The following is a 23,498-nucleotide window of genomic DNA, read 5'->3' on the forward strand; positions in this document are numbered from 1 at the left end:
GCTGCCTCTCTTCCGCGGTTACATCCGAGCAAGGGTGTCCCTGGAGATGGAGCACGCGGTGTCCACTGGTACGCTCATGGCCTTCCGCGAGAGGTGGGCGCCGGAGGGACTGGAGTGCATCATCGCTCCTGGCAACCAAATTTTAATTTGATTTTATGTCTAAATGTTAATTTGTTTAATTTGCCAGTTTTAGTGCCGCCCCCCCCCTCCTTTTAGCCAGGGGGCACTTGTATAATTTCTGTTTTTAGTGCCCTAAACATCCCCCTCCAAAAAAAAGGGGCATTGGAAAAAAAAATTATTTTGGAGTGTGACCCCCCCTTGCAGGGGGCATTTGTTTAAAATGCACAACTAAAATAGTTGAACTGGTAATGTGTAATGTGATTGTTAAACCTTTGCTAATAAATCAACTAGTTCTTAATAGCAATGCGTTGCTATGAATTCTTAAACAAAGAACCCATTAAGCAAATACATTACAGACAATTCCTGTGGCAGCTCGTTTAGGTTGAGTCCAGTAATGGACAATCTCAGAGATCTGTCTGACTCTCAGCTGAAATTTCTACCCCATGCTTGTTGCCAAGAGTGCACTCATCCACCTCCCAAAATATTGTCCGCTTACACCACCTCTACCTGTCCTTATTGTTGGCGGAACCTTCATCTAAGCCTTCATCACCCTGAGGATCATTTTATTTCAGGCTCTCCTCGTTGAGCTGCACTCCTCTGAACTAAACAAACTTCAGCTAATCCAGAACTCTGGGGCCTGAATCCCCTCCTACACAAAGTATCACACATCCAGTAACTGCCCCCCCCCCCCTCCGCTCACTCTATTTACTCCTCTCATAATTTTATACACCTCAATAAGGTCTCCCCTCAGCTTCCTCTGTTCCAAAGAAAACAAATCCAGCCTATCCAATCATTCCTCATACCTAAAATTCTCCAGTCCACGCAACATCCTTGTAAATCTCCTCTCTAGTGCAATCACATTGTTCCTATAATGTAGTGACCAGAACTGCACGCAGTACTCCAGCTGTGGCCTAACTAGTGTTTTATTCAGTCAGATTATCTTAAAACCTAACTGGTTCACTGATACGCTCTAGGGAAGGAAATAGATGGTTTCGATGGCCTCCTGAGATGCTGAGTGGAGAAATGAGGTGCCTCCTGCAACAGATTAGTGAGCAGGTTGATGTGATGTGTTCCATGGTCTGGGACTCATGGCCACAGTCGCACTTCGGGTCGTCCCTCATCTTCCTCTTGTGGAGCAGGTGGGTGCATCGTCCATGCCCTGTGTGGATTCGGTTGGGCACTGTCCACAATCTTCGAGGGAGGTCGAAGCCAGGGACCTCTGCTGTTGGATCAGTGATGAGGTGTTTGTTCTATATGTTGCATGCGTCCCACGATTCTGTACATCCGGATAGTGGGCTGATACCAGCTGTGTGAATATTGACTGCTGTTTCCCAGAATGGCCAGTGCGATTTTAAGCGCTTTCGTGGTGGGTTTTTAAAGTCTTCGCGAACGGGAAGCTCGATGTTGCTCACGATTTTTTCCATCTCACGGAACACGGTGGTGCCCTGGCGAATGGCAGGTGGGGCAATGTGGGACAGCACCGGGAGCCACTCAGTTGGAGTGGACTGGAGCGTCCCTGACATCATCGTCATGGCAGCGATTAGCTGCACCTCCACGATCTTCTTGTGGCGGCTGCAGGACTATGGAGAAATGGCTAACAGCGGCCGATTGCACCATGTCTCTTGAGGTTCTGCCAATCTTTCACTAAAGATACGGTGAGAGATTGAGAGAACCCCGTGAAATTCTCCCCCTTCATGCATTTTGTTGTATTCCACATTGGACTTGAAGGAGTATAGTGTTGCATCACAGTGCAAAAACCCTTCATTTAAAAAAAAACCTTTTACTGCATCAAATGTTCTCATGTCTGGTAATGCAGACTTGCCTCTGCACTGTGCAAAGTGATCTAGTACCACTATTGTAACTGTGTCTTAGCCCCATCCCTCACATGCTGTGTTCTAAGGACCTTGCGCAAACAATCTTGTTGAACTCGTGCTACTTCTCGGCAGTGTTAATGTTGGGAGTATTTCTGTACAGGGTACTACAGAATTATATCCCCTGAAGAACTCAACAGCTGGCATTTATGAACTCCCTTAACTTTGATCCCTCATGTCCATGCAAAGCCAAGAACATTTTAAACTGTGGGCTGAAGCGCCCAGAGCATGAACTAACATTTATTACATGAGAATTTTTTTTTACTGTTTCAAGACCCTTTATGACCAAATATTGTGATTTTAAAAAGCAGTTATGAGCTGCAGAAAATTATATGTTACTGAATTAACGTTGCCTTGACAAACCATGCAGCATTCATTTTCTAGTACAGAACACAATTTGCATTTATCACTATTTAAATAATTGCTTAGAAACCAAGGTTGCCGCCTAAACAAAAAACAGCTATCCGACTCCTTCCATTGGTAAATATCTCCTGGACTCGCCACAGATTCCTTTTTATCTCTCCGACGTGAAAAATGATCTTTTTACAGATAGTAGACGAAAGCTGGTAGTCTTCAGCATATTGTGACTGAGGGAGAAGGTTCCTGGTGTCCCATTTACAGATCCTTAACAGGTTGCAGTGAATCCCGCGCTGGGATGTCACAGAATGTACAAACACTTGGATCCTCCAAATTGAATTTCCAATGCATGGGGTTGATTGGTAAAATGACTTTACTGGGTTAATTAGATACAGCACTCTGAACAACTGTATCTAATATATTTCTCCACTTACTTTTTTAATTCATTCTGGGATGTGGGTGTTGCTGACAAGGCCAGCATTTATTACCCATCCCTATTTTCCCTTGAGAACATGGTGGTGAGCCGCCTTCTTGAACCGTTGCAGTTTGTGTGGTGAAGGTACTCCCACAATGCTGTTAGGGAGGGCGTTCCAGGATTTTGACCCAGCGACGATGAAGGCACGTCGATATACTTCCAAGTCAGGATGGTGTGCAACTTTCGGAAAGTAAAATGAGTTCTTCAATCTTCTGCATCTTATATTTGTTGCATTTTAACTCTTAACAGAGGAATGAATAAATTGTACGTTGACCGTGGCTCAGTGATAGGGCGTTGGCAGCAGGTTGTGGGTTCAAACCCCACTCCAGAGATTTGAGTACATACTGTAGGCTGACACTTCAGCGCAGTAATGAATGAATGCAGCACTGTTGGGGATGATGTCTTTCTGCTGAGATGTTTAACCAAGACCCTCTCAGGCATTATTGGAAGAAGAGCAGGGGAATTCTCCCATTTATCCCTCAACCATCATAACTTAAAAAAAAAACCATAACAACGGGGACTTCACTTTAAAAGTGCTTCATTGGATGTGAAGTGCTTTAGGATGTCGTGAAAGTTGCTATATAAATGCAAGTTTGTTCTTTGTTTCTAATACCGCACATTCACCAAGGAAATACAGGGGGACATTCTTAAGCCTCCTCAAATTCTATAGGGGTGATCCTAGGGGTTTCGCTAAGATCGGGCACACTGATGCCCTCCAACACTGACCCCTGCTGAAGTTTGCAGAATCACTGGGAGAGCACCTCACTTACAAGCTTCATTTCTGGTTGATCTTTGTCGCCTGATCCATGGCAGTGGAAATTCGGCTGGCCACCTGCCTGTTCAGGAGTTGCACCTTTTATTTTGTACCAATTTTCAGGTCTGTACAGCTTATTTACTGGTTGAACCAACTGATCAGGGAACCCCCTTTCATTTTCCTGATGGTCTTCCCATGAGACATGCGCTTTCTCCAGCTGTATGTACCGGATTCCGGAACTCCGAATTTTGGATACTGCACCTGTACCATTCACAGTGTTTCCCTGCTGCTGCTCTAAAACAGGCTATTTGGAAGGTTGAAGAGCAGTTCAGGATGATTATCCATTTTTCTTGCCTCCTCACAGTCGGCAATTGCCTGCTTTCTACCCAGTGCCTCATCGTGCGGACATGACTGTCATCATTTGTGAGAAATTATCGGTGCAAATAAATATCCAGCATCGGCATTGTGCGGCACATTTGATGCTCCAGAGTGTTTGCATAATGTAAATGTTTATCTTGTTGCCTCATGCCGACTTGGGAGCAGATTTGGATATGACGAGAACTCATTTGCAATGAATGTTTATCAGACATCTCCCTGTACTGAATCATACTCGGACAATGTCTGCTCCCCTCCCCAACGTGAAAGCTAATTACTGAGACTTACATTAGGCTGCCTAATTGTAACATGTTACTGCGGGCAGCAGTTCTGTTTTTTGTTGTTATTTCTTAATGTGTTTATTTTATTACAGGATGTCAAAAACAGAAGAAACCCTCGTCTGGTTCCATATACCCTTTTGGATGAGCGCACAAAAAAGTCCAACAAGGACAGCCTGCGTGAGGCAGTTCGCACACTTCTCGGATATGGATATAATTTAGAGGCACCAGATCAAGACCATGGTACATTTCAACTCTTTCTTCTTACACCTAAGATGACATACCAAGACACGTAATGATACAAGACTATCAGCTATGTCTTCACAGTAGAAGCTAATTGCAAAATACCGTAATGTTTGGGCAGTGTGTTTTTTTAATAACTGTTGTTGCCTCTTTCTTCACTTCTTCCTGTACTATACACCATTCCCGAGTTGAGAAGATGGCTGGAGATTATCTGTCAGGCCTCTTGAGTTGAATGTTAGGAGATGTCCATGAATATGATTTTCCTTCCTCACCTAGGGGGAAGCATGTGCCATCACTTCACGATTTCCCCCCCCCCCCCCCCGCCCCCCTCAGCAGGGTCAGAATCGGGAAGTTATTATGAGAGGAATTGAAAGTGAAAGCCAGCAGCTGACTAATGCATCAACATTTCTGCAAACTATACAAGAACTGTACATTGGATCAAATTAACCAAATGACAGATCTTCATTCAGGACCCTGTGGCGAAACCAGGTGCTCAATGGACATTGGTGGCGACCTTTGAGACAGGTTTTGCACCGATTGTACTCGCACAATTACTGGCCCCAAGTCCAAAACGCAACTCAATGATTATTTTTTTTGATTGTTTCACATTTATTAAGGGACTGAAATTGCCCCTTTCCCTAAGGCCTGTTACCACCAGAAATCGGCGGCCATGCTGCGGAATGCAATGGCCTCTGACTTTTCGTATAATGGCCACCATTATCAAAATTGCACTCCTGTGGTGACCTGCTCCCCCACTACCGCTCCGCTGCTGCCGATCCGTCCTAAGTGTGTCATCAGAGTGTGCACCGCCAATGTTCCTCCCTCTCCCCGGCAGCGAAATTCCACCGAGAAAATCTTCCTCCTGCCGGGCGATGCCAAAAGCTACTTTTTTCAGATGGTGCAGTGAGGCTGTTGCCTTCTAAAATGGCGGCGCAGCTCCCATTAAAGAGGAGGATGCACTATCGCTGCGGTTTTTTCTGTCGGCCGACTGCCAGTTGGGCCAACAACTATGCCCCCGGGATCTTGGGTGCCAGGCCACTGGCCCGGCCGAAACCCTCCCTGGTGGCCCAGTGGACCGAACTTTAAAAATTGCGCAGGCTCTCCCCTTTAAGTGAAGGTGAGAGCCGTGGTGCCGCGATGACGTCCGGGGGGCAGCATCACGAGAGGAGCAGTGCGGGAGGATAAAGAACGGTGGCAGCGAGAGGGGCGGCAGCAGTTCGGGAGCCAGCATCGCGAGAGGAGCGGTGCAGAAGGATAAGGTTGGCGGCAGCGAGAGGAGCGGCGGCAGTTCAGGGGCCAGCTGCTGCAGAGGCTGAAGGTAAAGCAAAGAAGTAGAAAGAAATCGAAGGATGACGTCACAGCCAAGCGGGTAAGTGATTGGCTGGTGGATTGGTGAATAATTAATCTTTTTTTTTCTTCTTTTCATTTCCTTATCAGTAGGTAACCTTTGACATTGTTGCCAAATTAAGTTAATTTAAGGGTTAAGTCATGGCAGGAGAGCCCAGACCCGTGTCATACTCCTCCTGTGCTATGTGGAAAGTCAGGGATGCTCACAGTGTCCCTGACGATTACATGTGCAGGAAGTGCATCCAGCTGCAGCTCCTGACAGACCGCATTGTGTCACTGGAGCTGCACATGGATTCACTCTGGAGCATCCGCGATGCTGAAGATGTCGTGAATAGCATGTTTAGTGAGTTGGTCACACCGCCGGTAAAGGTTACTCAGGCAAATAGGGAATGGGTGACTATCAGGCAGAGCAGCGGAAGGAAGGTATTGCAGGGGTCCCCTGCGGTCATCCTCCTCCAAAATAGATACACCACCTTGGGTGCTGTTAGTGGGATGACTCATCAGGGGAGGGCAGCAGCAGCTAAGTTCATGGCACCATGGATGGCTCTGCTGCACAGAAGGGCAGGAAAAAGAGTGGGAGAGCTCAAGTGGTATGGGGATTCTATTTTAAGGGGAATAGATAGGCGTTTCTGCGGCCGCAATCGAGACTCCAGGATGGTATGTTGCCTCCCTGGTGCAAGGGTCAAGGATGTCTCGGAGCGGCTGCAGAACATTTTGGAGGGGGAGGTTGAACAGTCAGTTGTCGTGGTGTATATAGGTACCAACGATATAGGTAAAAAACGGGATGAGGTCCTACAAGCTGAATTTAGGGAGCTAGGAGTTAAATTAAAAAGCAGGGCCTCAAAGGTAGTAATCTCAGGATTGCTACCAGTACCATGTGCTAGTCAGAGTAGGAATTGCAGGATAGCTAAGATGAATACGTGGCTTGAGGAGTGGTGCAGGAGGGAGGGATTCAAATTCCTGTGACATTGGAACCGGTTCTGGGGGAGGTGGGACCAGTACAAACCGGACGGTCTGCACCTCGGCAGGACAGGAACCAATGTCCATTTGAGAGTGTTTGCTAGTGCTTTTGGGGAGGCGTTAAACTAATATGGCAGGGGGATGGGAACCTATGCAGGGAGACAGAGGGAAGTAGAATGGGGGCAGAAGCAAAAGATAGAAAGAAGAAAAAGGCAGAGAAACCCAAGGCAAAAATCAAAAAGGGCCACATTACAGCAAAATTCTCAAGGAACAAAGTGTGTTAAGAAGACAAGCCTCAATGCGAGGAGTATTTGTAATAAGGTGGACGAATTAACTGCTATTAATGAATATGAAATAATTGGGATTACGGAGACATGGCTCCTGGGTGACCAAGGCTGGGAACACAACATTCAGGGGTATTCAACATGTAGGAAGGAAAAGGAGGTGGGGTAGCGTTGCTGGTTAAAGAGGAAATTAACGAATAGTAAGGAAGGACATTAGCTTGGATGATGTGGAATCTGTATGGGTAGAGCTGCGGCACACCAAAGGGGCAGAAAACGCTAGTAGGAGTTGTGTACAGACCACCAAATAGTAGTAGTGAGGTTGGGGACAGCATCAAATAAGAAATTCGGATGTGTGCAATAAAGGTACAGCAGTTATCATGGGCGACTTTAATCTACATATAGATTGGGCTAACCAAACTGGTAGCAGTACGGTGGAGGAGGATTTCCTGGAGTGTATTAGGGATGGTTTTCTAGACCAATATGTCAAGGAACCAACTAGAGGGCTGGCCATCCTAGACTGGGTGATGTGTAATGAGAAAGGACTAATTAGCATTCTTGTTGTGCGAGGTCCCTTGGGGAAGAGTGACCATAATATGGTAGAACTCTTCATTAAGGTGGAGAGTGATACAGTTAATTCAGAGACTAGGGTCCTGAACTTAAGAAAAGGTAACTTCGACGGTATGAGACGTGAATTGGCTAATATAGACTGTTGAATGATATTTAAGGGTTGACGGTGGATAGGCAATGGCAGACATTAGAAGATCACATGGATGAACTTCAACAATTGTACATCCCTGCCTGGAGTAAAATTAAAACGAGGAAGGTGGCTCAACTGTGGCTAACAAGGGAAATCCAAGGAAGAGGCATATAAATTGGTCAGAAAAAGCAGCAAACCTGAGGACTGGGGAAAAATTTAGAATTAAGCAGAGGAGGACAAAGGGTTTAATTAGGAGGGGGGAAATAGAGTATGAGAGGAAACTAGCTGGGACTGACTGCAAAAGCTTCTATAGATATGTGAAGAGAAAAAGATTAGTGAAGACTAATGTAGGTCCCTTGCAATCAGAATCAGGTGAATTTATAATGGGGAACAAAGAAATGGCAGACCAATGGAATAAATACTTTGGTTCTGTCTTCACGAAGGAAGATACGAATAACCTTCCTGAAATACTAGAGGTCCGAGGGTCCTGAAAGAGGAACTGAAGGAAATCCTTATTAGTCAGGAAATTGTGTTAGGGAAATTGATGGGTTTAAAGGCCGATAAATCCCCAGGGACTGATAGTCTGCATCCCAGAGTACTTAATGAAGTGGTCCTAGAAATAGTGGATGCATTGGTGATCATTTTCCAACAGTCTATCGACTCTGGATCAGTTCCTATAGACTGGAGGGTAGCGAATGGAACACCACTTTTTAAAAAAGGAGGGAGAGAGAAAACGGGGAATTATAGACCAGTTAGCCTGACATCAGTAGTGGGGAAAATGTTGGAATCAATTATTAAAGATGAAATAGCAGCGCATTTGGAAAGCAGTGACAGGATCGGTCCAAGTCAGCATGGATTTATGAAAGGGAAATCATGCTTGACAAATCTTCTAGAATTTTTTGAGGATGTAACTAGTAGAGTGAATAAGGGAGAACCAGTGGATGTGGTGTTTTTGGACTTTCAAAAGGCTTTTGACAAGGTCCCACACAAGAGATTGGTGTGCAAAATTAAAGCACATGGTACTGGGGGTAATGTACTGATGTGGATAGAGAACTAGTTGGCAGACAGGAAGCAAAGAGTCGGAATAAACGGGTCCTTTTCAGAATGTCAGGCAGTGACTAGTGGGGTGCCGCAGGGCTCAGTGCTGGGACCCCAGCTATTTACAATATACATCAATGATTTAGATGAAGAAATTGAGTGTAATATCTCTGAGTTTGCAGATGACACTAAGCTGGGTGGCGGTGTGAGCTGTGAGGAGTATGCTAAGAGACTGCAGAGTGACTTGGACAGGTTAGGTGAGTGGGCAAATGATTGCAGATGCCGTATAATGTAGATAAATGTGAAGTTATCCACTTTGGTGGCAAAAACAGGAAGGCAGAATCTTATCTGAATGGTGGCATATTAGGAAAAGGGGAGGTGCAACGAGACCTGGGTGTCATGGTACATCAGTCATTGAAAGTTGGCATGCAGGTACAGCAGGCAGTGAAGAAGGCAAATGGCATGTTGGCCTTCATAGCTAGGGGATTTGAGTATAGGAGCAGGGAGGTCTTACTGCAGTTGTACAGGGCCTTGGTGAGGCCTCATCTAGAATATTTGTTCAGTTTTGGTCTCCTAATCTGAGGAAGGATGTTCTTGCTATTGAGGGAGTGCAGCGAAGGTTCACCAGACTGATTGCCAGGATGGCAGGACTGACATATGAGGAGAGACTGGATCGACTGGGCCTGTATTCACTGGAGTTCAGAAGAATGAGAGGAGATCTCATAGAAACATAAAAAATTCTGACAGGCTGGGCAGATTAGATGCAGGAAGAATGTTCCCGATGTTAGACTGTGACCCCTGGTTCTGGACTTGCCAAAGGTTAAGAGGTAAGCCATTTAGGACCGAGATGAGGAGAAACTTCTTCACTCAGAGAGTTGTAAACGTGTGGAATTTTCTACTGCAGAGAGTTGTTGATGCCAGTTCGTTAGATATATTCAAGAGGGAGTTAGATATGGCCCTTACGGCTAAAGGGATCAAAGGATATAGAGAGAAAGCAGGAAAGGGGTACTGAAGCGAATGATCAGCCATGATGCAGGCTAGAAGTGCCGAATGGCCTACTCCTGCACCTATTTTCTATGTTTCTATGTCCTCTAATGTGCTTACCAGCACATATCCGCCCCCATTATGAGCGACTACCGGTCCGCCGAAAAAAAAGCTAAAGAACGGAAGTTTGCTCAAGAGGCCATTTCATCCACCATGGCGGTAAAAACACTAGAAACAGGTGCATGTGCCCCTTTTCCAGCGGTGGGCAATTTCAACCCCGAAATCAGAAAAGTCTTGAGTCACTATTCAAGCAGGCTGATAGATTTCCTGATCACGAGGTAAAAAAGTTATCTTCCTAATTAATGAAGTCAGGGAAGTAAATTGTAATTACAGAGTGGTTGGCAGAGAGTCTTACCCAGTATGGACTGCCCTGTATTTGGGCCCAATTTTGGCCATGACTTGCTCCAATTTTTTTGGAGTAAGTTGGTTTTTCTGGCGTAAGTTTAAAAAACGCCATTTTCCCCAATCAACTTGCTCCAGAGTAACTTAGTTAGGTCCGATTTTTTTTAGTTCAGGTTTTTTTTTTCAAAAGGAGGCGTTCCCAGCCACTTACACCAGTTTTGGCCATTTAGGCAATTCTGGCCAGCTAAAAGTTACTCCACATCCATTTAGGTCAGCGAATGTGGCCAGCTCTGAAAAACCTTGTGGGCAGTTAAGAAATCGGCGCAGGTAAGTAAGTAAGGACCTGCATCCAAGCACCAAGCACCAAACCTTGCAAATAAAAGTTGAAATAATTCAATAAAAATAAAGAACTCAGGTAAACAATGGAATAACAAATAAATAATAGTAGTAAATCCTACCTTGAATTGAACTCGGCCGGGGGAGGCAGCAGGCCGGCCTGTATGGGAGGCCATTTGGCCTGGGAAAGGGTTGGCCGGCAAAGACGCATCGGGAGGCTGAAGGGAAGCAGGCGGGCGGAGAGGCTGGGCTGGGCTGGCTGGGCAGAAACGCGGCAAAGTATCGGGAGGCTGATGAGAAGGGTGTGGGGTGGAGAGAGAGGTTGGGCTGGGCTGGCTGGGCTCAGCAGAAACGCGGCAAAATATCGGGAGGCTGAAGGGGAGACGACTCAATTCTCTGATACAAAACAGAAGACTCGCTGGATCTGATAAACACTAAGCTGCAATGTTGCTTTTTGACTCTGTCTGGGGCGGTGGGCAGTGATTGTTGTTGTGCTTATTGATTTTCCTAACTTCCCCACTAACGGCAGCCCAATCCTACTGTGCATACACGGTCAGTAGAAACTGCAGCTCTCTCACTCACCCACTGACCCGATTCTGCTGCACATGTGCAATCACGGCAATCCCTATCCTACTGCGCATGTCTAGCATCCTGGCACTGTTTCCAGTGCAGGACGCTGGCTCCGCCAAGCCAGCAGATGGAAGACCTGGGACAGCGAACAAAATCGGCCTGAAAATTTTTAGCGCACATCCACGCGTGGAAAACTGGCGCACCTCTGGTAAGTACGCCAGAAATCTCTCGTGGCCATTTCAAGGAAAAATGACCTTGCCTGTGTTTTTTTTCTGCTATAAAGATTTAGGAGCTTCATGAATTAGTGCTTTTATGCAAAGGAACATAGGGATAGGAATCGGCCATTCAGTACCCCAAGCCTGTTCCGCCATTCAATCGGATCATGGCTGATCTGTACCTCAACTCTATTGAGCATATAAGCAGGATTTAGCTGTTCTTCCTTGTCTTTTTGTGACGGCTTCGGAGAAAAAAATGCAAATCTTAAAATTGCAGTAAGTAGAGCTTGCTACATTGTAGCAAATAGCGGAGAAAAGTTCAAATTAATCTGAAATTAAAAAAGAATAGCTTTCAGAAGGAAACTACCATGCATGATCCCTAATAGCTCAATGAAGAAATAGCAGGGAATAAGGTGTTTATAAATACATATTAGCTGTTGTGGGTAGTAAGAGCATATGCAGTTTCTATAACAATCAGTTTCCCTGGTGTTAATTTAAGATGTTAATGTGCATGAAACAGAAGTATGTCTGTAATTGAAACTGCTGTGCTGATCTGTGTGCAGACTGGAGCCCTGTTGTAACAGACTAATTATACACGTTGTCGAGTTTGATTCCAGCATAGCTTGCTGTCTGTTGTACTGGTGGATGACCTGCTCTTTGTGTTTTAATAAGCTTTTCCAGTTATTTCCAGCACTCTATACCTCGAATTATTCATGATTATGGGGAGCGGGAGCTGTTAGTGTTTGATTTCAGTCAGTCAGGCTCTTACACGATTAGTACCCCAGGTATATTTGCATTGCCTGCCCATTAGACACTTAACCAAAAAGCCATGTAAATTATTGTTTTATGCCTGAGATTGCGATTCCCCCCAGTAACCTATTCAAATGACTTTCCTAAATGAGATTGTCATTTTGACCCTTGTATAGTAAATTAGGTCACAGGGGTACTTAGTTGAGCTGTGTCGAGTGATGCATCATAGTTAACCATAGGCACCTGGACATTGCTTGATTGCCTCAGGGAGTCGAGGAGGAATTTTCTTTTTTTAAATTTTTTTCTCCTGAAATTGGACAGATCGTTTTCTCTCTTATTTTGCCTCTCTAGGAGTTAATGGCTGCAGAAGGTGGTGCACAACGATGCACTGTCTAATGGATAGGATGAACATTGATGGCACTGATGGCTTTTTCTCACTTTTCTTTTCATAAGACACATTGAAAGATCTGAAAATCCACAAGAATGCACAATCTTTGACCAGCGGTATAAGGGTTCATTTGGGACAATTAAAATGTTCATCCTAACTAAAAGAACTTTCAAAAGTTTATACTGATGGGTTAGAAATGTCGACCATACAATTATTAGCATGTAGTGGATTCAGTGATGGTTAAATGTGAGATCTGAATAAATTGAAAAGAAACTATTCAGTTCACATGATCATTTTCTCTGGCATTTGTCAGCAGATTAATTGTCTAAATTGCTGATAACAGGGAAGAAGTACATTGTTAACATTGCAACAGCGTTTGCACGCACTTTATTACTTCAACAAAAGTACCATGTTGGTCAAGGTTGATGTCTGCCAAAGTATTTAAGAGGAGACGTGCTCCAGTTTATTTTTGCGAGCCGTATAAGAACATAAGAAATAGGAGCAGAAATAGGCCATAAGGCCCCTCGAGCCTGCTCCGCCATTTAATATGATTATGGCTGATCCGATCATGGACTCGGGTCCTCATCCTTGCCCCCTTTCCATAACCCCTTATTCCTTTATCGTTCAAGAAACTGTCTATTTCTGTCTTAAATTTATTCAGTGTCCCAGCTTCCACAGCTCTCTGAGGCATCGAATTCCACAAATCCTAATATGTCCTTACTATACAGTACAAATGCACATGAGGCCCATACTAGAGAGAAGGTCACTCTGTGACCAGTAACCTCTATTAGCTAGCACTGAAGTGATGAAGGTGGGTGGAGCTTCCCATTTTATACCTGAAACTCCAGGTTAGGAGTGTCTCCCACAACTTCACCACCTAGTGGTCAGTGTTCTCACGGTGTACAACTTAGGTCAGTTTATACATGGATTACAATGACAGTTGAATACATGACATCACCTCCCTACCAAAGTCTTATTGGGATCACAGGTTAAGTCTCTCTGGTGGTTTACGCTCCCTTGTAGAGTGCCTGAGTTGGGGCTCCGGTTGTTGTGCGCTGGCCTGAGTGTCTGCTGTTTGCTGTGCCTCCGGCCTGTCCGGACTGCCCACAGTGACTGGGCTCTCCTCCACTTGGTTCCGGTGTTCGGTCATCTGTGGTGGAGTGAACTCTACGTCGTGTTCTTCCTCTGCTTCTTCTATGGGGTTGCTGAACCTCCTTTTTGTTTGATCCACGTGTTTGCGGCAGATTTATCCATTGGTAAGTTTAATTACCAGAATCCTATTCCCCTCTTTGGCAACCACAGTGCCTGCGAACCATTTGGGCCCTGCAGCGTAGTTGAGGACAAAGACAGGGCCATTGACATCAATACATCGCGCCCTCGCATTCCCGTCATGGTAGTCACATTGTGACCGGCGCCTGCTCTCAACAATTTCTTTCATGGTGGGGTGTATAAGGGATAAGCTGGTTTTGAGCGTCCTTTTCATTAGCAGCTCTGCGGGTGGAACCCCTGTGAGCGAGTGTGGTCGGGATATATTGGCCAACAGGAGGCGTGATAAGCGGCTTTGTAGGGAACCCCCTTGGAATCTGAGCATCCCTTGTTTGATTTTCTGCACTGCTCGTTCCGCCTGGCCGTTTGAGGCCGGCTTGAACGGTGCCGTTCTGACATGGTTGATACCATTTCCTGCCATGAAGTCCTGGAATTCAATGCTTGTAAAGCACAGGCCATTGTCGCTGACCAAGACATCCGGTAGACCATGGGCGGCGAACATTGCCCGTAGACTTTCTACCGTGGCAGAGGATGTGCTTGAATTGAGAATGTCACACTCGATCCATTTGGAGTAGGCATCTACTACGACCAAAAACATTTTTCCCGTGAAAGGACCTGCGTAGTCCACATGGATGCGTGACCATGGCTTGGCGGGCCAGGACCAGGGGCTAAGGGGGGCTTCCCTGGGCGCATTGCTCAGCTGCGCACACGTGTTGCACCTGCGAACATAAAGTTCCAGGTCTGCATCTATCCCTGGCCACCAAACGTGTGACCTGGCAATTGCCTTCATCATGACAATGCCCGGGTGCTCATTGTGGAGTTCTCGGATGAACACCTCTCTGCCCATCTGGGGCATGACTACTCAGTTTCCCCATAGTAGGCAATCGGCCTGAATCGAGAGTTCATCCCTGCGCCTGTGAAATGGTTTAAATTCCTCAGGGAATGCCCTGTACATGGCTGCCCAGTCCCCATTCAGGACAGATTTCTTGACTAAAGACTGTAGCGGGTCTCTCTTTGTCCAGACTTTGATCTGACGAGCTGTCACGGGTGAGCCTTCACTTTCGAAAGCTTCAACAGCCATGACCATCTCAGCAGCATGCTCAGTTGCCCCCTCGGTGGTGGCTAGTGGGAGCCTGCTGAGTGCATCGGCGCAGTTTTCAGTGCCCGGTCTGTGCCGAATTGTATAGTCATGGGTGACTAACATGAGTGCCCACCTCTGTATGTGGGCCGATGCATTTGCATTTATGGCCTTGTTGTCGGCCAAAAGGGACGTTAGGGGTTTGTGATCTGTCTCCAGCTCATATTTCCTGCCAAACAGGTACTGGTGCATTTTTATTACTGCATATACACATGCAAGTGCTTCCTTTTCTACCATCCCGTAGCCCCTTTCTGCCTGGGACAAACTTCTGGAGGCATAAGCTACCGGCTGTAACTGACCTTTGGCATTAACATGCTGCAACACACACCCGACCCCACAGGACGACGCATCGCACATTAAAACAAGTTTCTTACATGGGTCATATAGTGTTAACAGATTGTTGGAGCATAACAAATTGCGTGCTCTATCAAAAGCCCTTTCCTGGCTGTCCCCCCAGACCCATTCGCGACCTTTGCGTAGGAGCATGTGTAGCGGCTCTAACAGCATGCAAATTTGGGAAGAAAGTTACCAAAATAGTTCAGGAGCCCCAGGAACGAACGCATCTCCATCATGTTACGGGGTCTAGGTGCTGTCTGGATCGCTTCCCTTTTGGACGTAGTAGGTCTGATCCTGTTTGCTGCTACCCTCATCCCCAGGAATTCCACCTCTGGAGCTAGGAGACGCACTTCGTTTTTTTCAGTCACAGACCTACCCGGTCCAGTCTGTGTGGCACCTCCTCCAGGTTGCGGAGGTGTTCTTCAGTATCGCAGTCCGTGATGAGGATGTTGTCTTGAAAAACTACCATCCTTGGAATCGACTTGAGGAGACTTTCCATGTTTCGTTGAAAGATCGCGGTGGCCGAGCGAATCCCGAATGGACATCTGTTATACTCAAACAACCCCTTGTTTGTCGTGATGGTGGTCAGCTTCTTCGACTCACTCGCCAGCTCCTGGGTCATGTAAGCTGAGGTCAGGTCCAATTTTGAAATAAGTTTGCCACCGGATAGCATATCAAAGAGGTCCTCCGCTCTCGGTTGCGGGTACTGGTCTTGGAGTGACACCCGATTGATGGTGGCCTTGTAATCACCACATATGCTGACCGACCCATCCGTCTTGAGCACCGGCACAATCGTGCTCGCCCAGTCACTGAATTCGATTGGCGAGATGATGCCTTCCCTCAGCAGGCGGTCCAATTCGCCTTCTATCTTTTCCCGCATCATGTACGACACCGCTCTGGCCTTGTGGTGTACTGGCCTGGCGTCCGGGTTTATGTCAATCACTACCTTGGTCCCCATGAAAGTGCCAATGCCGGGTTGAAATAGTGAGTCAAATTTGTCCAGGACTTGTGAGCATGATATTCGCACCACAGAAGAAATTGTATTGACATCGCCCCATTTCCAGTTCATGACAGCAAGCCAACTCTTCCTCAGTAGTGCGGGACCGTCCCTCGGGACAATCCAGAGTGGCAACCTGTTCTCTGAATCCTTGTGGGTCACGACTACTGTGGCGCTGCCTCGCACTGGAATGATCTCCTTTGTCTAAGTCCGTAGCTGTGCGTCATTCGGCAATAATTTTGGCTTCCTGGCTTTGGACGCCCACAACTTGTTGAACTGTTTGATACTCATCAGGGACTGGCTGGCCCCCGTGTCTAGCTCCATTGATACTGGGATGCCATTGAGGAGCACTTTCATCATTATCGGTGGCGTCCTGGAGTATGAACTGTATATGTGCTCCACATGAACTCGCTGAACTTCAGCTTCCAGTGATTTCCCCCAGTGTCCATTTGGCCTTGTAGGGCTTACATCGGGCCCGTCCACCTCGTACATCAACCTGGCTGCAGGCTTCCTGCACATACGCGCCAAGTGACCGCTGACGTCCCAATCATTACCAACACAGTACCTCTCATCTGTGCTGCTAGTGGCCATGCTCGTGTGGTTTAAATCCCAGTTTCTCGTCGCCAATAATATGTCCTTACTATACAGTACAAATGCACACGAGGCCCATACTAGAGAGAAGGTCACTCTGTGACCAGTAACCTTTATTAGCCAGGACTGAAGTGATGAAGGTGGGTGGAGCTTCCCCTTTTATACCTGAAAGTCCAGGTTAGGAGTGTCTCCCACAAGTTCACCACCTAGTGATCAATGTTCTCACGATGTACAACTTCGGTCAGTTTATACATGGATTACAATGACAGTTGAATACATGACAGATCCAAAATCCTCTGAGAGAAGAAATTTCTCCTCATCTCTGTTTTAAATGGTTGGCCCCTTATTCTAAGATTATGCCCTCTAGTTCTAGTCTCTCCTATCAGTGGAAACATCCTCTCTGCATCCACCTTGTCAAGCTCCCTCATAATCTTATACGTTTTGATAAGATCACCTCTCATTCTATTGAATTTCAATGAGTAGAGGCCCAACCTACGCAACCTTTCCTCATAAGTCAACCCCCTCATTTCTGGATTCAACCTTGTGAACCTTCTCTGAACTGCCTCCAAAGCATGTATATCCTTTCGTAAATATGGAAACCAAAACTGCATACAGTATTCCAGGTGTGACCTCACCAATACCCTGTACAACTGTAGCAAGACTTCCGTGCTTTTATACTCCATCCCCTTTGAAATAAAGACCAAGATACCATTGGCCTTCCTGATCACTTGCTGTACTTGCATACTATCCTTTTGTGTTTCATGCACAAGTACCTCCAGGTCCCGCTGCACTGCAACACTTTGTAATCTTTCTTCATTTAAATGATAACTTGCTCTTTGATTTTTTTTTTGCCAAAGTACATGACCTCAACACTTTCCAACATTATACTCCATCTGCCAAATGTTTGCCCACTCACTTAGCCTGTCTATGTCCTTTTGCAGATTTTGTGTGTCCTCCTCACACATTGCTTTTCCTCCCATCTTTGTATCATCGGCAAACTTGTCTACGTTACACTCAGTCCCTTCCTCAAAGTCGGTAATATAGATTGTAAATAGTTGGGGACCCAGCACTGATCCCTGCGGCATCCCACTAGTTACTGATTGCCAACCTGAGAATGAACCATTTATCACTAATTTCTGTTCGCTAGCCAATCCTCTATCGATGCTAACATATAAACCCCAACCCCGTGAACTTTTATCTTGTGCGGTTACCTTCTATGTGGCACCTTGTCATATGCTTTCTGGAAGTCCAAATACACTGTATCCACTGGTTCCCCTTTATCCACCCTGTTCGTTGCATCCTCAAAGAATTCTAGCAAATTTGTCAAACATGACTTCCCCTTCATAAATCCATGCTGACTCTGCCTGACCGAATTTTGCTTTTCCAAATGTCCTGCTACTGCTTCTTTAATAATGGACTCCAACATCTTCCCAAGCATAGATGTTAGGCTAACTGGTCTATAGTTTCTTGCTTTTTGTCTGCCTCCTTTTTTAAATAGGGCCGTTACATTTGCAGTTTTCCAATCTGTTGGGACCTCCCCAGAATCCAGGGAATTTAGGGAAATTACAACCAATGTATCCACTATCCCTGCCAGTACTTCTCTTAAGACCCTAGGATGCAAGCCATCAGGTCCAGGGGATTTATCCACCTTTAATCCCATTATCTTACTTGAGTACCACCTCCTTAGTGATTGTGATTGTGTTAAGTTCCTCCCCCACTATAGCCCCTTGACTATCCACTGTTGGAATATTATTAGTGTCCTCTACCGTAAAGACTGATACAAAATATTTGTTCAGAATTTCTGCCATCTCCATGTTCCCCATTACTAGTTCCCCGGTCTCGTCCTGCATTCTAGCCATTACTCTAGCCATTCTTTTCCTTTTTATATACCGATAGAAATTCTTGCTATCTGTTTTTATATTTTGTGCTAGTTTACTTTCATAGTCTATCTTCCCTTTCTTAATCATTTTTTAGTCATTCTTTGTTGACTTTTAAACATATATATTCCTCTATGCACCTTATTATAGTGCTGGTGAATTTAAATGTCTTGTCAGAGAGTTTGCATAGAACTAGAGAGTCTATAATTCAATTAAAAAAAGAGACAGCTTAAGAGGCAGTTAGATATTGTGATCAATCAGACATTTCTATGAATAGATAGGCTAGATGGGTCAAATAGTATCACTCATCTGCACTTTATTTTGCGATCTTTGTGAAAAGATAGATAGTCTTGAAATGCCTCATTTTCATATCGACTTACATTTATATTAATGCTGTGTGAGGCCCACATAACTAGTTTGATGTTTCTGGCAATTGCATGAGATTTCTGCGATTTAACAGTTACACTTCTTTTTTAAGGCTTTTTCTTTCTTGCCCCTTGGCTTTTCTCAGATAACATCATAGAGCAACAAAGCTATGAGAGGAGGTGGTCGATTTGCTCCAGGCCTACCCCAGCAATGCTCTGAAATTAGCTGTGGTATGGAACTGCTTTGACTTTCGGTCAACACTTCCTCACAATGAGTCTTATTAAAAATTTAAATACATCAGGAGGATGAGCCATTTTGTATTTTTCTTTGCAGGGGCTAGGGAATGAAAATTAGTGCTTCTTAAATTGAGGGATGCCATTCCTATGCACCTAGGCCACGCTAGGTAGGGTTGTCATGCCAACCCCTCTGGATTTGCCGGCAATCTCCTAGAACTGAGTGTCAATCTTGTGGACACTGCCGTTATCAGCCCAGGAGGAGAATACTTTCTATTGATATTTCATGCCAGCGCGCCTCTATAGTCCGGAGTTTCTCTCTCGCTGCTATTGATAGATTAATCCTAAATCCACCAATAACTTTTCAAAGAACAACCCCCAAGTCTAATTCAGATAGGATATAGTCCATGTAATAATAATGAATAGCCAGTGTTAAGCTTCAGTCATTCGGGGAAGGGAGATAAGCTACTTTAAAAACAAATCCTCATTCCTCGCACTCTGTAGCCACGAGCCCCACTCTGATCTGATCTGTCGGAATACGGTGTTGGTTTAATTTTGTGGAGACATTATTTTTATACTTTGCAAGAGGGTTTGACGTGTTTTCTTCTGTAGTGCTGTCAACTTGATTTGGGGATTAATGTTACTTCTGCAGGGCAGTTCAGTGGCATTTATGTATGTGAGAGATAGCTTGTGTTTAACACTGCCTGTGATCAGTTGTGGCATTTAGTGCAGTACAGTTTCTTTATAACATACCTTGTAACAATGTGATCCTGCTTATAAACAACATATTGATCCTTCCCAAGAGTATTTAAAAAAATTCTTTTTTTGTTTTATGCTACTTCTTCTTTGCTGCGGGATGGAGTTGAGAACACTCGAGTCAAAGGCAGAGTCTCGGTTGAGGAGATGTTCGAAGTGTTCCTTCCAGCGGGCCCTGACTGCCTTGGTGTCCTTGATGAGTGTTTCCCTGTTCTTGGCCAGGAGTGGGGTGGGGCCTTGGGAGTTTGATCCGTATGTGGCCTTGACTGCGGTGAAGAATCCTCGCACATCATGGCTGTCGGCCAGCTGCTGTATCTCCTGTGCTTTCTCCATCCATCACCTGTTCTTTAGGTCCTGGGTTTTTTGCTGGACCTTAGCCTTTAGCCATCTGTAATGCTGGTTTGCTGCTCCCGAGTTGGGTTGCTGTTTAAGGCTCAGAAATGCCCTGCGCTTGCAGTCTATTAGTTCTTGAATCTCCTGATCATTCTCATCAACCAGTCCTGGTGTTTCCTGGTTGAATGACCGAGCATTTCCTTGTTGACACTGGTTATGGAGGCCTGGAAGACAGACCAAGCGCAGTGGGCATTCTGCATCTCGGGGTCATCAAGGCGCGCCAGGTTAGCTGTGAGGTGCTGACTGTAAAGGGCTCTCTTAGCTGAAGCGTTTGGGGAGACAAGAAAACATCAGTGGGAAAGAATTTCTGTGCTCGTTACGTGTAGCAGAATCGTAGGGTTGATGAAAATCCCCTCTGTTATCTCTAGCACAATTGCTATGAACAAGCAACAGAGCAAACATTTGGTAACATGACAGAAAAGTGTGACTCAAAATTGGGACAACAGGAAGTAAGTTTTGTGGGCAGGTGGCCTGCATTCTACAGAAGATTTTTTCATAATATATAGATTATGAGCAGAGTGATTCTGGAGGTGGTCACGTGATCAAATATCACGTGATCAAATATCAAGCCTCCAGGAATGCATCCAACCAGATTTGACAACCCTAACCCTAGGCACCGGGTTGGGACTGGAGGCCTTTGTAGCTGATGGACAGAAGAAACGTTCACCCCTTCATGTGTATTTAAATCATGCTTTTCTTACTGAAATGTGAAATCATGTATATTTCTTTTGGTGTGTTTTTTTTTAAATTGTAGCTGCAAGATCTGATCTGTTGAACAATGCGGCAGAGAGGTTCCGCATTTTCCGTGCTGAGAAAACCTATGCAGTGAAAAGCGGGAAGTGGTACTTTGAGTTTGAAGCCGCGACAGCCGAAGACATTCGCATTGGCTGGACCCGACCAGGCTGCCGCCCAGACCAGGAGCTTGGGACGGATGATCAGTCCTTTGTTTTTGACGGTTTCAAGGTTCGTATGCTTTAAAACAGACAAGTCAAGGAAGGAAACAAATAAAAATGATCAGATCAAAGTGGATTCATCACTTTACTCTCTGCATTTCACAGAAACATAGAAAATAGGTGCAGGAGTAGGCCATTCGGCCCTTCGAGCCTGCACCGCCATTCAATATGATCATGGCTGATCATGCAACTTCAGTACCCCACCCCTGCTTTCTCTCCATACCCCTTGATTCCTTTAGCTGTAAGGGCCACATCTAACTCCCTTTTGAATATATTTAACGAATTGGCCTCAACAACTTTCTGTGGTAGAGAATTCCACAGGTTCACCACTCTCTGGGTGAAGAAGTTTCTCCTCATCTCGGTCCTAAATGGCTTACCCCTTATCCTTAGACTGTGACCCCTGGTTCTGGACTTCCCCAACATCGGGAACATTCTTCCTGCGTCTAACCTGTCCAATCCCGTCAGAATTTTAAATATTTCTATGTGGTCCCCTCTCATTCTTCTAAATTCCAGTGAATATAAGCCTAGTCGATCCAGTCTCTCCTCATATGTCAGTCCTGCCATCCCGGGAATCAGTCTGGTGAACCTTCGTTGCATCCCTCAATAGTAAGGATGTCCTTCCTCAGATTAGGAGACCAAAACTGTACACAATATTCAAGGTGTGGCCTCACCAAGGCCCTGTACAACTGCAGTAAGACCTTCCTGCTCCTATACTCAAATCCTCTTGCTATGAAGGCCAACATGCCATTTGCCTTCTTTACTGCCTGCTGTACCTGCATGCCAACTTTCAATGACTGATGTACCATGACACCCAGGTCTCGTTGCACCTCCCCTTTTCCTAATCTGTCACCATTCAGATAATATTCTGCCTTCCTGTTTTTGCCACCAAAGTGGATAACTTTACATTTATCTACATTATACGGCATCTGCAATCATTTGCCCACTCACCTAACCTGTTCAAGTCACCCTGCAGCCTCTTAGCATCCTCTTCACAGCTCACAGCCACCCAGCTTAGTGTCATCTGCAAACTTGGAGATATTACATTCAGTTCCTTTGTCTAAATCATTAATGTATATTGTAAATAGCTGGGGTCCCAGCACTGAACATTGCGGTACCCCATTAGTCACTGCCTGCCATTCTGAAAAGGACCCGTTTATTCCTACTCTTTGCTTCCTGTTTGCTAACCAGTTCTCTACCCACGTCAATACATTACCCCCAATACAATGTGCTTTAATTTTGCACACTAATCTCTTGTGTGAGACCTTGTCAAAATACAACAAATACACCACATCCACTGGTTCTCTCTTGGCGACTCTACTAGTTACATCCTCAAAAAAATTCTAGAAGATTTGTCAGGCATGATTTCCCTTTCATAAATCCATGCTGACTTGGACCGATCCTGTCACTGCTTTCCAAATGCGCTGCTATTACATCTTTCATAATTGATTCCAACATTTTCCCCTTTTGCTGCTGAAATATTATTCAGTACATGTGGTGATCCACAGACACTGCTTTGAAAAAAAGAGGTACAGCTGGCTTTTTTTTGGGGGGGGGCTGGGGGGGAAGTGGGGGGAGAATTTTACACCTGCCAAAGTGATGAATGACACCGGTGCAAGTGAATGAAAAGTGTCACCCAATTTAGCATGAAGAATTCACTAGTCAGATGCAGCTGTGCCAGTAAAGCTCTCTATACTCTGCTCTAGCAATCTGCTTTACTCCTGCTTTGGAAGAGTATCCCCGAATGCTTGAGCTTTCATTTTTACCACTGTCGGAGATTTGCCGCACCTACCTGGTGTCTCCAGACCTTTGAACACGCGCACTCCTGGGCCTGCAGGCATCGCCTGCGTAAAAGCCCACGTATCCCAGGGGTGCATGCAGTTCGCAAGTGTCTCTGAGATCATGTGGGCCGGCCCAACCAATGACAAAGGGGGATTCCTATTGATTATTAAAAAGTACATTTTAACAACACGGAAATAAGAATTAATTAAAATACCATTTTAAATAAAAATAAAGGCCAACAATTCCGGCCTCCCCGAGTCCGTACGGAGTTCCAAGGACCCGGGAAGGCATCGGAAATGCCGGTTTTCGGCGCGCAATGTGCATGTGCTGGAAACAGGCATTTCCGATCTGTCAAGTTTCTGGCTTGAC

General features: G+C 45.5%; 1 protein-coding gene across 1 annotated transcript in view; it reads left to right on the top strand.

Moving 5' to 3' along the window:
• ryr2a (ryanodine receptor 2a (cardiac)) overlaps positions 1-23,498 on the top strand; it is a 924,147-nt gene that overhangs the window by 398,716 nt on the left and 501,933 nt on the right. Inside the window, exons 27-28 of the mRNA XM_070890953.1 lie at positions 4,326-4,473; positions 21,152-21,360. Of these exons, the coding sequence (XP_070747054.1) occupies positions 4,326-4,473; positions 21,152-21,360 (357 nt within the window). The remainder of the gene's footprint in view (positions 1-4,325; positions 4,474-21,151; positions 21,361-23,498) is intronic.

The sequence above is a fragment of the Pristiophorus japonicus genome, chromosome 9, assembly GCF_044704955.1.
Source record: "Pristiophorus japonicus isolate sPriJap1 chromosome 9, sPriJap1.hap1, whole genome shotgun sequence".
NCBI lineage: Eukaryota > Metazoa > Chordata > Chondrichthyes > Pristiophoridae > Pristiophorus > Pristiophorus japonicus.